Source organism: Notolepis coatsorum (assembly GCF_963971535.1).
Source record: "Notolepis coatsorum genome assembly, chromosome: 11".
NCBI classification, from domain to species: domain Eukaryota; kingdom Metazoa; phylum Chordata; class Actinopteri; order Aulopiformes; family Paralepididae; genus Notolepis; species Notolepis coatsorum.
This window is the reverse complement of record NC_140175.1, coordinates 72439457-72456128: the sequence shown is the minus strand read 5'-3', so window position 1 is coordinate 72456128 and position 16672 is coordinate 72439457. Positions and strand designations below refer to the sequence as shown.

The window sequence follows — 16672 nt, the reverse complement described above, 5'->3', positions numbered from 1 at the left end:
TGTGAGCATAGGCTCCACAGCCAGCTGACGAACGAGTTTAGCTACTCGGGCGTTAAAACTGAGTGACTAATCCATGATTTACACTTGTGCCAATTGCGTGCGTTTGTCCCTAATCTTTAGTATTGGCACTAATAAATCAGATGTCATGCGACTATGTCATGTTCTACAATACCCATTTCAGCGTGCGTGTGTGCGAGGCTCGCTCTCGCATTATTAGTATTTCTACGAGGCTCGCTCTCGCATTATTATTATTTCTACGCTGCTCATTATTATTATTTCTCTCATACCGGCATGGGGGCAAAAAACTAGCGTAGGTCAGTGGCCAATCAGAGCAATGCGGAAGGACAACTTGCTTGTGGAAAGTATAGACGCATTAGGGCTATAGGCCGCAGGTCATTGAGGATTTTGGGTCTGCTGATCTTTGGAATTGGAATGATGATAGAATTCTTCCAGAGATCAGGAACCACTGCTGAGTCCAAGCAGAGCTGGAATAGTCTTTGAAACACTTGACTCAGTTCATCAGCACAGTGTTTCAGTGTCCTTCCACATATTCCATTGTGAGATATTTCAATGATCAATGAATCAATGACCAGTTTCATTCTTTGGCCCATGGCTCATCATCCATGCCATGTTCAGGGCCTTAGCCCTTCAGTACCCATTGTCTGTGTTGACAGAGTCACCTGGGGAGCAAAATAACTGGTCATGACAACGAAGTCCTCTTTAGCCTTAACTGGCGTGGTTTATTTCATATGTACATTTCCACCACGAGACCTGCTCTCCGTGAGAGCTAGAATGAGAGAGACAGAGGGGGAGGGAACATTCCCTTATACCTGCTACCTGACGTCAGCTGCTATAGCTGCGTCTCCTTATGCCTATAGCGCCCTCTTGTGGAACAGTTAAAGTGCAGTTATATTCAATCATATTATTACTTACATTTAACAGTCTGTTTTTTGTAAATGTGTGTTAAAACACATCTATTGGAACAAACCGGCTTTACTGTATATACTGTACAAAAATTAATTAAGTACACCATTTTTTTTTTTTTATAAAGTAGACTTGATTTAACTAAGATGCTCAGAATGAGACTGGGAGTGTACCAAAGTCTCTGCACCAGAAAATTACCCCAAGCCCCATTACTACACAACAATCTAGAGATTCTAGACCCAGGGAAACACTAAACAGGTTGTGTCTGTTCTGTTCAGCTGTCATCGGCCATTGTGTGGCTCAACATTCAGGGAGCGCTAATGACCTCTGGTGGCACTGACATGCTACTGCAGCCATGGAGTGAGAACTGGGTTTCTTTCCAAAACCAAATATTCTAGTATTTTCTCAACTTGACAGACACTGACTGACGATATCATTGCTGGCATAAAATAATTGTGAATTTCAATACCAAATATTAATAAGTTATTGAATATTTCCTTGCAAAACACTATAGATACAATTTGTATGTAGAGTAATAGTTAAAAAGATAAAATAAAAAATACATCCAGAGCCTTATGAATGCAGAATAGTATTGCTCCCCCCCCCAAAAGTATTGATTAATGACTTTATCATTAAAAAAGTTTTGGCGGGTCCAAAATGAATGTTGTTGTTTACATGTTGCAGGCATGCATTGGATAAATTACATGCTGGGGCCCTAGTCCGACATCTAGTGGCTGAATGTTATCTATAGCTCATTTAAGAGGATAGAATCATAAGTAGGCTATTTCTGTAATATTGGATAATTAATTTTAGATAAGGCACCGTCCATGAGAAGTAATGTTTTGCACACTTGAATAAAATCATTGAAGGGCAGGTGTATCTGAAAGAAACCGCTTAGGAAAAAAGATAGACGATCTTAAACCTACACTATGTTACTTTTTCATGAAAAAATATTGCTTCTTTAACTAAATCACAGGACACAGAGAACCCTCCTGACAGCGATGCATGAAACCGTGACAGTTCCAAACAAACAAGCTCTTCTGGTCAGGTAGGTTAGGCTACGACCAGTGATGTGAAATCTGTAAAAGGCCACGGCCTCAAGAGCATGAAATGTGAACGCCACAAATGTAATACAGTGTCCAAGTTCCAGTTGCATGCTTAAAGGAACACAGGATGGGTCGACAGGATGGGAATTGCGCTTACCATCTTCTCCAGAGTCGGACAAGAAGATAGATACCAATTTCCTCTCTGTATCCGGTACCATTCATTTGTGCTAAGCTAGGCTAGCTTGGAGCCAGATAGCTTTCTACTGAAGGCACAAAGAGGAAATTGGTATCCATCTTCTGACGGTAAGCGAATGTCCCATAATGTTGGTGTGTTCCTTTAACACTTTCTGCGCCAAACCCGAGAAAAGTCAGGTTTCGCCGCCATGCGTTGAGCGTCATACCCGATCCTTTGATATTTTTCCTTTGATCCCAGTTCTATACACTCAGCCAAAGCTCCCTAGGTCTCCCTGGCTCATCTGCCTACGTTGGAATTGCAATGACGATCGAATCTCACCAGGTGGCGGTATCGCCTACCTTTTGAACTGGGAACTGGGGATATCACTTGTCTTGTGATCCACTCCCAATATACACAAGTAATTGCGATCGCCATGGGATCGACTAGGATTTATTCATTTTAGAGTACTTTCTGACTGAAGTAAGGTCTATCTTAGGTAACCTGCTGGTATTCTTTTTACGTAAAACATGCTTCTGTACCGATCACAGTGTCGTAGTTTACCGGACGTAAAACTTGCTTTTGGTAATGATCACAGTTTTGAGTTAAAACGACGCCCCCCCCCTCCCCCCCCTTGATGATTTTGTGAAGACACATATGTACATGGTGTATACCTTTGATTTGGAAGTATTTGGGGTTTCGAGCGAGCAACCAGAACGATTTGGGCATATTGCATATAACGCGCCATATCTCGAGATCTATGAAAAAAGACTGGATTATTTTGGAAAGGGCCGATGTTTAGCGTGTAATGTGCACAAACTACAGTATGTAGAAATTAACTCATTAGTCAGTGATGAACTATGAACAATGCCTGTCAAATGAGCCATGCTATTGTCTCCATAGCTATAATACAGAACCCACGATGGGTCTGCAAACATCGCTAAAATGTTCAATAACGCTGGCGCCATCGAGTAAACATGGGAAAAGGGTGTGGTGCTCAATGAGTTAAGAGGGTGTCTGAGATACGACTCCTTCCACACACACTTTATATATATACATATATATATATCAAATAAGTCTCACTATGTACTGAGAATTATGCTACTGTATGTGCCAGATGCAACAGTGATTTATTCAGTTTTTTCAGGTGGTCTCACTTTCTCTCTGTATCGAGACAGAGCGAGAGAGAGAGAGAGAGAGAGAGAGAGAGAGAGAGAGAGAGAGAGAGCGAGAGAAAGAGAGAATAAAAGAGAGAAAGGAGGGGAGGGAGGAGAGAGAAGTGAGAGAGAGAGGAGAGAAGAGAAAGGAGGGAGGAAGAAACACACACACACACACACATACAGTAGGCCATGTGAATGACCCGCCAGTATGTGCTCTTGTGTGCTTCAGTGTGTGTGTGTGTGTGTGTGTGTGTGTGTGTGTGTGTGTGTGTGTGTGTGTATGTGTGTGTGTGTGTGTGTGTGTGTGTGTGTGTGTGTGTGTGTGTGTGTGTGTGTGTGTGTGTGTGTGTGTGTGCATGTGTGTATGTGTGCATGCATGTGTGTAATAGCATTCTAGATGCCAGGTTTCCAGGTCAGGTGCTAAATATATATCTCTCCGTGAGCAATACTCTTGAACCTTGATCCGACCCACCCCCACCCCCACAAACATCATCATATGACCCGCACCCCCACAAACATCCTCATATGACCCGCACCGCACCCCCACAAACATCCTCATATGACCCGCACCCCCACAAACATCCTCATATGACCCGCACCGCACCCCCACAAACATCATCATATGACCCCCACCCCCACAAACATCCTCATATGACCCGCACCCCCACAAACATCATCATATGACCCGCACGTGTAGTTGACTCACTGTAGCCGTGGGGGCAGCAGCCACCACACAGTAGAGGATGAGCGGAGGGAGGAAGCTGGACTCCTCGCTGCCTGGGTAGGGCTTCATCAGCTCTGCGTCGTTGCAGAAGAACCCCTGCATGTGTACACTGAACAGGTCCGTGCACTCCATGTAGTAGGCCAGCAGCACCATGCCTGACATGATGACCAGCTGGAAGAACAGCATGACGGAGAAAGAAAGAGAGGAGGGGAGAGAGGGAGAGATAAAGAGAGAAAGAGTGAGAGAAGATAGAGGGAGAGATAAAGAGAGAGAGAGTGAGAGAAGATAGAGGGAGAGAGAGATAGATAGGAGAGAGAAGCAAGAGAGGACAGAGAAGCGAAGGGAGAGAGAAATGGGGAAATAAATTGTAAAGAAGAGAGAGAGAAGAAAGAGAGAAAAAAGACAGGGAGAGAGAGAGTTGTTGATTGTTAGTCCAGTATTGTTAAAGATTGTCTTCTGGGCTCAGTGTTCAGTGGGTCCCTAGCTGGCCTCTAACCGGACCCTGAGTCTGAACCCCTCCGTCCTCCTCTTCTCTCCTGCTCCATGCCGTCTCACAGCTCAATCAGGTTTCAATAAGGAATACGCTCTACAGTAGCTTCTTTAGCAGCACTATCTTTCTGTCCCTGTAACAGCATAACTGTACATAGTTCAGTCTCTCGTGCTCCCTTGCTCCGGTTTCTCTCACAGTGTATTATCCATCATTGCATTCCCTTCCATATCTCTCCTCCTCTCCTCCCTCACCCCCTTTTATCCCTGACTCACATCTTATTTTGTCTCTTGTCCTCCTTCCACTCTCTCTCTCTCTTCAGAAACAGCTGCCGGCAGAAAGTACTTTTACATTTTTTAATATCATATCTTTCCTCAGCTGATAATGAAGTAGTGCTGGAAGAGACACTGTATTCTTTCAGATCATACAGTATATAAAGAGACTGTTTCATACCATGATCCACTCATCTCCTGCACCCTCATAGTCCATTGTGTCTTAATCAACAAAGACCTTGCATTTCCTGAAAAATGCAAGCACATCTCTGGTAAGCACTACATTTAAAGAGGCCCTTCTGCATTATTGCATGTGGAAAACTCTTTCATTTCATTTAATCATTCTTCCTTGAACTTTGTATAGTGATTGATGATTGTTGATTATTATCGATGACGATGACCCACAACACTGTAAACGAGGGTTGCCCATCATCTTCAGTCGACATAAACATTAAATTAATGACTATTAGTCCACTAAGACTTTCTTCAGTCGAGGACAGCCCTAATAAGGAGAAGGACGCCATAAGTTGAGTGGAAAAACGGACTTTCTACATTGCTTCAAGATGGTGACTGTGTATCATAGCCTATATAGGACAACAGTTCCATGCCACAGCAAGAAGTAGAGGATGACACGATTCTTAGCATAGGACATTTACGGCAAAAGGACCCCAGTTTAATTTCAGAGACAGTAGAGAGTAAATATAGTGTCCCACTACAAGAAAGTGGTCTGTGGTTTAACAGTACAGCTGGGCAACAGTTTCAACCCATAGGACACCATTAGGGCGATTAATTAAGAGTTTCAATTACGATGTTGGCTTCCCACGATCATGAAAACAAGATAGTCAGGATAAAACGATTATTGTGCCGCATGCCGTGTTGCTCTCATTTTGTCTTGTGTTGTAAATGCAGCACATCCTTCCTCCACAGCGGTGCCCCGCCGCTTCCGCCTCGAGCACAAAGAGTGGTTTCAGCTGGCGCTGAGAGGGAGGAGGGAGCCACGGCACGTAGAAGTAACTTGACAGAAAGGCAGCCTTTGGTCGAGAAGAAAGGTCAAACATATTCAGTCGTCTGGAAACATTTTCTTGAAGAGTCGGTCTTGGAACAAAATAAAAATACTGTGCAAAATGTGTTACACAATCGTGGCTGCACCACAAGGCAACGTGACTAATTTGTTAAATAAAAAAAAGTTCAATAAATGCACATGATGTTCTTAAGAGTCATAATGTGTAATAATCGTGATTTCAATATCAATACAAATAATTGTGATTATGATTTGTGCCATAATCGAGGGAAATATAGGTTTCATAGCATAGGCTTAATTTCAAAGCATAAGACACACCTCAAGAGAAGTTAGGAAACTGCTTCATAGCGCATAGGACACATTTCAAATAAACAGTTTCAAAGCGCATAGGACACACTTCAAGGAAACTGATTCATAGGACACACAGCAAACAATCGGGTCGACAACTGAGAATACCTGCATCCCAAGAGTTAGGAGAACAACAGTGGAAACAATGTCATTCCAGTCATTGCAGGGAACTAGAGGTGAACGTTAACACATGAAACCCATCTCGCTGGCTCCCCATACAGTCCACTGTTCCTTCTTATCCTTTCTGAATTAGAATCTCAAACACAAACAGATCACGTAATTTCATCTATAGCTTACAATGACCTGTGTCAGGAATTTGTCCTGATTGATTGTTGTTAGTAGGATTCACTGGATTGATTGAAAATGTGTGGAAAATATTACTTCTATAAGAATACCAAATATGATGACTGAATGAACGAGATAAACTCTAAAGTCAGTCTGTACTTGCTTTCCTCACCACCAGATGTCACTGTTCTACAAGAGACTACAGTTATGTGACTGTTCCTTATCACCAGGGCACACAAATGGATGAGGTTGACAGCAGGGACATGTTCCCTCTAAGCCAACTAGTCACTCTGCGCTTGAGGGCGAACACCAAATAAATGGTCAATTACAATTAGATTTTGGGTAAGTCACCCCTCTTTAGAAAGATTGTGCAGGAAATCAGAGATAGAGAGGAAAGAGAAGAGATTGAGGAGAGAGAGGAGCTAGAAAAGAGGAGAGTAGTAGAAGAGAGAGAGAGATAAATAGAGAGAGAGAGAGAGAGAGAGAGAGAGAGAGAGAGAGAGAGAGAGAGAGAGAGAGAGAGAGAGAGAGAGAGAGAGAGAGAAAGAGAGAGAGAGAGAGAGAGAGAGAGAGAGAGAGAGAGAGAGAGAGAGAGAGAGAGAGAGAGAGAGACAAAAGCTAAAGTGAGAGAGATAGAGAAGCCCTGTGAGGAAGACAGAGAAAGAGAGAGCGGAAAGAGAGAGAAAGAGAACGAGAGAGAGAGGAGCTAGAATAGAGGAGAGTAGTAGAAGATAGCTAGAGAGAAGAGAGAGGAGGAGAGAGAGGTGACAGAGGAGGAAACACTAATGCCAGCCACCCGAGGGTAAATGTTGGACAGCCTATTAGAGTGGAGTTAACATGGAGTAGAACTCTGTGGAAGAAGGCATAGAGTGTGAAGCAGAGTGCAGTGGAGTACATGTCAAAATACTTCCCAAAGGTCAGTGAATACCACAATCACAACACCAGAGGGAGCTCCACAAATCATGTAAAACCCAGATTCGGCTCAAACAAGGGACTAAACACGTTTCGCAATTATGCCACATCAATGTGGAACGCCCTACCTAAAGCTGTAAAGGAATGTGAATCACTACCCACTTTCAAAAACACTCTCAAAAAACACCTACGTGAGACTGCAATTCGAAACTGGCCCCTACAAATGTCCTAACCTAGTTGTACAGTAAATTACCAAGTAAGGCTTTGTCAGTATTCCAATGTACAGTGTAAAATGTGTGTGTGTCCCCTACCCAACCCCCCCCCCCCCCCCACCTCCAATGTACAGCCCTCACCCACCCACCCAACCCCACCCCACCCACCCAACCTCCTCCAATGTACAGTTTCTATGCCAAATGTATATACACTCTTTTTCTGGACACTTTTGTATCACAAACAGTACTGTATTTGCAAATCTGATATGTCATAAATGTATAGATGTAGCAGTACTGTCTATCTGTATGTCATGTATGTCATATATGTTATGATGAATTGAAAATGGGGGACCCTGATGTAAACAAGACGAAAGTCTTTCTCTGGTCTGCATCCCCTTAACAATTGTATGTACTGAGCTGTACTGTACTGTACCCATTCTGCAATCTGTTAATAAACTTTTCAATCAATCAATCAATCAATCAGGCTGACCCCTGGAACACACTGGAAGAGAAAGAAAATGTCTGTGCCCGTGTTAATGTGCCCTTCTGTTTACACCAGTGGAAGGGTAGGGGATTCACTGGAAGTGCCCCCAGAATGCATTCAACAACCCTCATTCATCAATGTGTGCGTAGAACATGTTCTATTTCCACACGTAAGCACGGAATGTAGAACCAGTGTACGCACAGGGAAGTCGGGATTCATCACACGTGCGTACGCAGGCTCTACGCACACCTGTCATGATGAATCCCACCTTGGCTCTGCGGCGAGGCTCGTGCACACTTTCACGTATTTGCATACCAGAAACGCCCCGATTAACCATATACGGTAATGGAATACACCCATGAAATGTGGAAAAATGGACTAAGCCGAGGGAAGCGTGTCATGAGACAGGCTGACAGACGTGTACACTTACGGTGATGTCGGATATTAACCATTGCTGCCTGGGCAGCGCAAACACTAATAAATACCGCGCTGGAATATGACTGCCTTTTCCCGTGTTGTTTGATTAATACCCAGGGATTAAAGTTCTCCTCAATTTTATTCCAAATCGCGATGGATCTCCCGTCAATTTTCTACCTGCTGCATATGATTTCTAGAGGCATACTACAATCTATTTTGATGTCAGTATTGGGTAGCCTATGTAAACAATAATACGAGAGCATATACAAGAACAATGAATCTCACTGCATGTATGATGTAGCCTGCCTTTCAATACATGAACTTGAATTCCATCATGTTTGTGTGCGGGACTCACAAGGCTGTTGTCACAATGGGTGGTACCGGTACATATAATAATAACAGTCCACACAATATCACAATCCATGCCATAGCCTATGTTCTATTAGGACATGATCTGTGACGACAAATGTTCTAGAATGTTTGATTAAGATATCATACTCTGACAGCATGCCTATGATCAACAAAAACGCGAACTTGAATCCCATCATATACATAGTCTGTCCACTATCTGGTGTCATTGCAATGCGTTTTCTATTCTTTCTTATACAGTAAAAAGGGGGAAGAACACTATATTCATATGACTTGTATTCTGCTTACAGCTTCGAAATTCCACTTGTTTCGTTTAACGTAAAGCCTTTTAAATATAATCAAAACGTTCCCGTGTTTCTGCGGTCTGCGCAAAATAATAACGAGTTGAGCTTTATGATTTATGATGAATTGAAAATGGGGGACCCTGATGTAAACAAGACGAAAGTCTTTCTCTGGTCTGCATCCCCAATTAACAATTGTATGTACTGAGCTGTACTGTACTGTACCCATTCTGCAATCTGTTAATAAACTTTTCAATCAATCAATCAATCAAGCTACGCGGAGCGCAGTCAGTCAGTAGCCTACACCCCGTATATTCCGATAACGCTATATAAACCATGCTGCATTCATTCTGAGAGAAAGATCTATTATTCCAAATGCTATTTATAGGGTTTTGACCATAATTACACTACTGTTGCTATTTTACAATGAACTATAATGAACTACGGTTCGTACAGAACATGCCAGTGTTATTATGCACAGAAGCTCATTTCCTTGTTGTAATAATATATTCTACCACTGGGCGCCAGGTACGCATGGTCTGACCTGTGCGTAGACGTAAGCACGGAGTCAAGTTCAAGTTGAAATTGATGAATCCCACTCTTTGCTTAGAAATGATCGTACGCAAGGGCGGCTAGGTGGTGTAGTGGGCAAGGCACTCGCCACCAGTGTGGAGACGCTAGGATTCGCGTGTTCGAATCCAGCTCTCCACATTGTTTTCAGTTTAGCTGGTCGTCCGCAGTAATACACATTGGCCGTATTACGGGGAGGGAAAACTGAAGGGTGGGGATCGAACGTTGTGAACAAGCGACTCCTACAGGTCGGTTGGTGCGCCTGCGCAGTAGAATCAGGAAGTGTCGGGGGCAGCGTGAGCCTCCCACGCGTTACTCCTCGACACTGAGAGATCGAGCTGCGCAGGTGAAAAGATGCGACTGCTGTTACCTCAAGTACCGGAGGGGACTTGTGCTATGTATGACTTAGTCCACATTGCAGCCGGCTTGTGGGAGGCAAGAAACAGCGTTCGTGACAGGGGAGGGTTGAATTGGATGATACGAAATTGGGATGGGAGAAAATATAGAAAAATGGGAGAAAAAGTGGATAAAAAAAAAAAGAAATGATCGTACGCACAGGGTAAGCACAAATCTGTGCGTAGAACACGTTGATGAATGAGGGCCCTGGTGTGTCTGCTCTAGCGCCAATATGCCTCTCGCACACGGCCATTCTGCCGTCGGTTTCTAGTGTGTTTCAGGGGTGATCTGGTCAGTGCACAGCCTCCAGTGTGTTTCAGGGGTGATCTGGTCAGTGCACAGCCTCCAGTGTGTTTCAGGGGTGATCTGGTCAGTGCACAGCCTCCAGTGTGTTTCAGGGGTGATCTGGTCAGTGCACAGCCTCCAGTGTGTTTCAGGGGTGATCTGGTCAGTGCACAGCCACCAGTGTGTTTCAGGGGTGATCTGGTCAGTGCACAGCCTCCAGTGTGTTTCAGGGGTGATCTGGTCAGTGCACAGCCACCAGTGTGTTTCAGGGGTGATCTGGTCAGTGCACAGCCTCCAGTGTGTTTCAGGGGTGATCTGGTCAGTGCACAGACAGCCATGTCAGGAGAGACGGTTACAGCAGAGAGGAGTCAAGAACTGGCAGGTCTACCCTGTGACAGATGGCTTTAGAAACAGGGAGAGAGGGCCAGGTGTGTGTGTGTGTGTGTGTGTGTGTGTGTGTGTGTGTGTGTGTGTGTGTGTGTGTGTGTGTGTGTGTGTGTGTGTGTGTGTGTGTGTGTGTGTGTGTGTGTGTGTGTGTGTGTGTGTGTGTGTGTGTGTGTGTGTGTGTGTGTGTGTGTGTGTGTTCTCGCTTCCTCCCTACCCCCTTCAACCTCCTCCTACCACTCTTGACACCACAATGTGCCTCATACCTATATCCACAATCTGCTCCTCCAGAACTGACTCTACCCATCCACGCCAGTTTGCTAGCAACCCGGCAAATCTCTCCTACCCTCCTACAGCCACTAATACACCTGTCACAGTACGGGGAGGCTTATGGAATTGTCAATCAGCAGTCAAGAAAGCTGACTTCATTACTGCCTACGCCCATAGTCTAAATCTGCAGCTCCTGGCTCTAACTGAGACCTGGATAACTCCCAATAACTCATCAACACCTGCAGCATTATCTACAAACTATAACTTCACTCACACACCTCGACCCTCCAGACGGGGTGGAGGCACTGGCCTCATGACATCTCCTTCATGGGCTTCAAACCTAACACAACTCCCAGAACTGTCACTCTCCTCCCTCGAATATCATGCAATATCTGTCTCTAATCCTTTCAATCTCACCATTGTTACACTCTATCGCCCTCCAGGTCCCCTCGATCACTTCATAGATGAGCTGGACATGCTTCTAAGCTCCTTACCGGAAGATGGTACCCCGCTCCTTCTATTGGGCGACTTCAACCTGCCTGACTCATCTCAGTCCGTCCCAGTGGTCTCCCTCCTACAACAATTTGACCTGACTCCCACTGCCATGCCTCCCACCCACAAAGCAGGCAACTCCTTGGATCTCATATTTTCCCGTAACTCCAGCATCATTAACACCACGGTAACTCCCCTACATGTATCTGACCATTCCTTCATATCCTTCTCACTAACTCTCATGCTTAACCGAAAGGTCTTCACCCCAACTCAAACCGTCTCACTCAGACGTAACCTGGCCTCCCTATCCCCCTCCACCCTCTCCTCTGACATAATATCCGCTCTACCTTTGAGTGACACCTTCTCTGCTCTCCCCACAGAGATGGCAACCTCCACCCTCCTCTCAGCCCTTGCAACCTCCTTTGACAAGCTCTGTCCCCTCGTTGAGAAACCTGCCCGCCGTTCCCCACCCAGTCCATGGCTGACGGATGCAGTGAGAGAACAAAGACAGGTCCTGAGAGCGGCTGAGAGGAAGTATAGAAAATCACGCCTCACTGCTGACATCGACACATATCACAACCTCTTGTTAACATTCTCCAAAACCATTACTAATGCCAAAGCTTCTTTCTTTCACCATAGGATCGAGGCCTCTGCCAAGAATCTTCGCAAACTGCATGCTACCATGTCCTCCCTCCTCACTCCCCCCCCACCCCCTCCTCCCTCATCTTTTTCTGCCGAAGACTTTGCGATCTTCTTTGAGGAAAAAGTGGAGAACATCCGCAGCTCCTTCTCCCAACCCCCACCCATTCCAAACGCTGAATCGAGAACCTCATCCTTCACTCTGTCATCTTTCTCTCCCATTACAGAAGCCGAGACCCTGACACTGGTAACGTCGAACCGTCCGACTACATGCCAGCTGGACCGGCTACCCTCCCCACTCCTCCAGACCATAGCACCGGACATCCTCCCATTCCTAACTGCAACCATCAACTCCTCACTCAACTCGGGGGTGGTCCCCACCTCCCTAAAACAAGCCAGAGTCACGCCCCTCATAAAAAAACCAACCCTGAACCCCACCGTCATAGCCAACTATCGTCCTGTCTCTCTTCTCTCCTTTCTTTCTAAAACACTTGAACGTGCTGTATCCAACCAACTTACTGCTTATCTCTTACAGAATGACCTCCTAGACCCCAATCAGTCTGGCTTCCGGACTGGCCACTCCACAGAAACGGCCCTCATTGCGGTCACAGAGGCACTTCACTTAGCAAAAGCGAAAGGCCTCTCCTCTGTCCTGATTCTCCTAGATCTATCTGCAGCCTTCGACACAGTCAACCATCAGATCCTCCTCGCGGCCCTCGCAGGAATGGGAGTGGCTGGATCTGCGCTGACATGGCTGACATCATACCTCAACGACCGCTCCTACCAAGTGTCATGGAGAGGGACTCTGTCGGCCACCCGCCCCCTCCGGACGGGTGTCCCCCAGGGCTCGGTCCTAGGACCCCTTCTCTTCTCCCTCTACACTAAATCACTGGGTAACATTATCACGTCTCATGGCTTCTCATATCATTGTTATGCCGATGATACTCAACTCTTCCTCTCCTTCCCTCCCTCAGATATCCACGTCTCTGAGCGGATCTCGGCCTGTCTGTCCGACATCTCCGCCTGGATGACGACCAACCACCTCAAACTGAACCTAAGCAAAACAGAATTGCTCCACCTGCCGGCCAAATCCTCCCCCCTGACCGACCTCTCCATCACAGTCGAGAATGCAGCTGTGACCGCGTCCCCGACCGCCAAGAACCTTGGTGTTGTCCTCGACGACCAGTTGAACTTCTCTGCTCACATCGCAGCGACAACCAGAACCTGCAGATTCCTCCTGAGCAACGTCAGAAGGATACGCCCCTTCCTGACAAAAGAAGCCACCCAACTCCTCATCCAATCAACAGTCATCTCCCGCCTCGACTACTGCAACGCACTGCTAGCTGGCCTCCCGGCCACTGCCACCAAGCCTCTTCAACTCATTCAAAACGCAGCGGCCCGCCTGATATCAAACCTACCGAAGTCGGCCCATGTCACCCCACTTCTTAGGGACCTGCACTGGCTCCCCATTGCTGCACGTATCCGCTTCAAGGCCCTCGACCTAGCATACCGTGCAGCAAAGGGAACCGCTCCCGCCTACCTCCGGTCAATGGTCTCTAACTACACACCCTCAAGACCCCTACGCTCTGCATCTTCTGGCCGCCTCAGACCTACTCCTATCCAAGCTCCCGGAGGGTCATCAAAGAGAAGCCGCCTATTCTCAGTCCTTGCCCCACAATGGTGGAATGAACTACCCATCCCAGTTAGGACAGCCGAATCCCGTCCAATCTTTCGCCGTCGACTAAAGACTCACTTCTTCAACCATTATCTGAAATGATTTAAAAAAAAAAAAAAAAAAAAAAAAAAAATCTAACCCTGACTAACCTTACTGTCATGCACTTGTCCTAATAAACTAACCTACACTGTAACACGCAACACTTGATGAACATTGTTACTCAGCTGATAGAGTTGTACCCTTCTTGCTGTCTTGTCGTACAGAACTTGTAAGTCGCTTTGGATAAAAGCGTCAGCTAAATGACTAAATGTAAATGTAAATGTAAATGGATCTCATGAGCCTGCAAGGCATGCAGTCAGCATAGGACAGAGGTACAGGCCTGATATAATCTGTATTCAACAGCAATGCACTGATACCTAGGGATGTCACGATTTTAGATTTCGATGGTACAATTATGGTCTGAGGAAATATCATGGTGTCACGCATATTATAAAATAAATATTTTACCACAGACACCACAAAAGACATTTCCTTCTCGACCTTGATCAAAATCTGTCATGTTGAAACTAGTGTAGAATTTACAGAGCCATGCATAATCAGACAGTTTCTGGCAACGTAGGCGAGGAAATGGAGGACATGGTGGCCCACTGCAATAATATAATATATAAAAAAATTATGTAATCTGACATCTATTTTCTTTACACTTTAACAAAACACCAAGGCATACCGGAGCTCAAACCAAGGCGCTCCAATATGCCTACAGGACGCTGGATTAGAGCAAGTGGCCTATGGCATCATATCAAAAGTGGTCACAAGGGGCACTCTTGTCCTCTGAGAGGACGTGCTTTGTTGCCTTGAATTACCTCATCACAGTGAGTTATGCCGGTCTCAGGCTTGCAGAGAGTGCCTACTTTGGGATTCCCTTTTGGTGTGGAGTTAAACAGAACGCTACCCTATGTGGACATGACCCAACTTGTCTCCACTCGCTGTCCTGTATGATAAAATCAGTGTCAACTCCAGCCTCCAGTCCCAGACAGCCACAGGGTTAGCCGTCTCAAGAGGGGACTAGCATAACATAATATAAACATCACATAATGTTAAACTGACTCACTACACCAAGCTATAGGCATATAACACTTTCAGTGCCAGCGACGAGAAATCTCGTTAGTTCGTGCCAACCGTTGATTGCCAGCGACGAGAAATCTCGTAGTTTAATAATTTTTTATTTTTATTAGCGATTTCCATTCATATTTCATCAATCTAGTCTCACGTTACCACTGGAACTCTCTCTGAGCTCCATTGGGAAAATACCGCCCCCTATCGTCTCTCCGGATGGTACTGCACCCCTTTGGATTGGATTGAATGAAACGCATGGAGAAAAAAAAGTCCTGCTTCCACATTTTACTTGTCAGACAAGTAACCGGAGACGATCCAAGTAATCGCCCACCACCAGAACAGCGGAGAATGTGTGTTTCCAGTAGCCAGCGTTGGATCAATAAACGCGATCGATATTTGGAATGGCGATCAGGAATTGGAATAATCTTTTTGGAGAACATCTGATCTGAGGTAAGGAATCTATTTCACCAGTCTTGGGATAATCAGAGCTATTTTCACCTATATATCAACGTGGGCCCTATGTGTGTGTGTGTGTGCGATCAGGAAATAAGATAATCGATTTTTCAGCCCGCTTCTATAGCGTGCATAAGTACACATATACTATCGGTAATCTAGCGTTTATTTGAAAACAATTCATAAATAGGCCGAAAAATGACAACGTGTTTTGTGTATTCCAGTGTATTCCAGTAAAGGGCGTTTATCACAGAATCTTTATTTTTTTCTGGAACTTTCAAAAAACAAGCGTTTTTCAAAATGGTATAAAACGGAAATTAACCGATTAAAAAACAATCCGTTTTCGACAAGGTTGACTGCAAACAATCATTGATGGCTATATTAGACACATAGCCATAATTTAAGATATAGTTTATGCGTTCGCAAATATGAGAGCTCTGTCATTGAAGTGGGTGGTGGCACGCAACGGGGTTCCGGGGAACCGGAGGCGTGGCACTGAAAGTGTTAATAGTCAGATTCCTATTAAATATGATGATTTGTGTCTTGTCTAACCAGTAGAACGACAGCACCCTGCTCCCAATACCTCCTACTGGAGACATTCCTTTCTGAAATGAGTAAACTTGTGGGTCGTGTTTTGCTGATATAATTTTGACTATGGCGCTTCACCCGGAGATAGGGATTGTACACCAGCTGTATTGAAGCTCTTGGTGGTTAGGAAATGCAGTCAACAAAATGGGGTGTGTCTAGTCAGGACACGGGAGGCAGGACTGTCCTTTGAGGAGTTGTATTATGAATTATGGTAGATACACAGAAACGCACAAGCACTAGTTACTTTTATGCTATTTGTGGGGGTGTGGTTCTAAATGTGGAGGAAACAAAGACATCAATGTTACGTTATTCAGTCTATACTATTGCTATAAGTAACATAAACCTCACAAGTGGGACTAACAACTTCCCATATTACAGGGATAAACAGTGCTAAACAGGTGCTAAATACTATAATCAACAACGTAGATTATACTCAATAGGCTAGCCGCTAGGTTATCATCAGGGGTGCATTGGTGATTTCAAAGCTGGTTGCACTGTGTTTTAATGACGCCATGTGCACGTGCATGCGCATAAATGTTCCCTCGCATGTGCACAGACTAAAGACAATGCCTAATTGCCTCTACGAATGGAATGTAACACATTTCATTCACAAGTTTTGTGTGAATGTATCTGAGAACATATTTGAACACACCGGACGACCTGCGCTATTGTTATGCAAAGTAGCTCACA

General features: G+C 45.1%; 1 protein-coding gene across 1 annotated transcript in view; it reads right to left on the bottom strand.

Annotated features, from left to right (window-relative positions):
- The window catches only part of LOC311237151 (phospholipid phosphatase-related protein type 1-like), a gene marked incomplete at both ends in the record, with an annotated part of 73657 nt that overhangs the window by 36229 nt on the left and 20756 nt on the right, over positions 1-16672 (bottom strand). Inside the window, 1 exon segment of the mRNA XM_084324957.1 lies at positions 4009-4197. Within this exon segment, the coding sequence (XP_084181083.1) occupies positions 4009-4197 (189 nt within the window).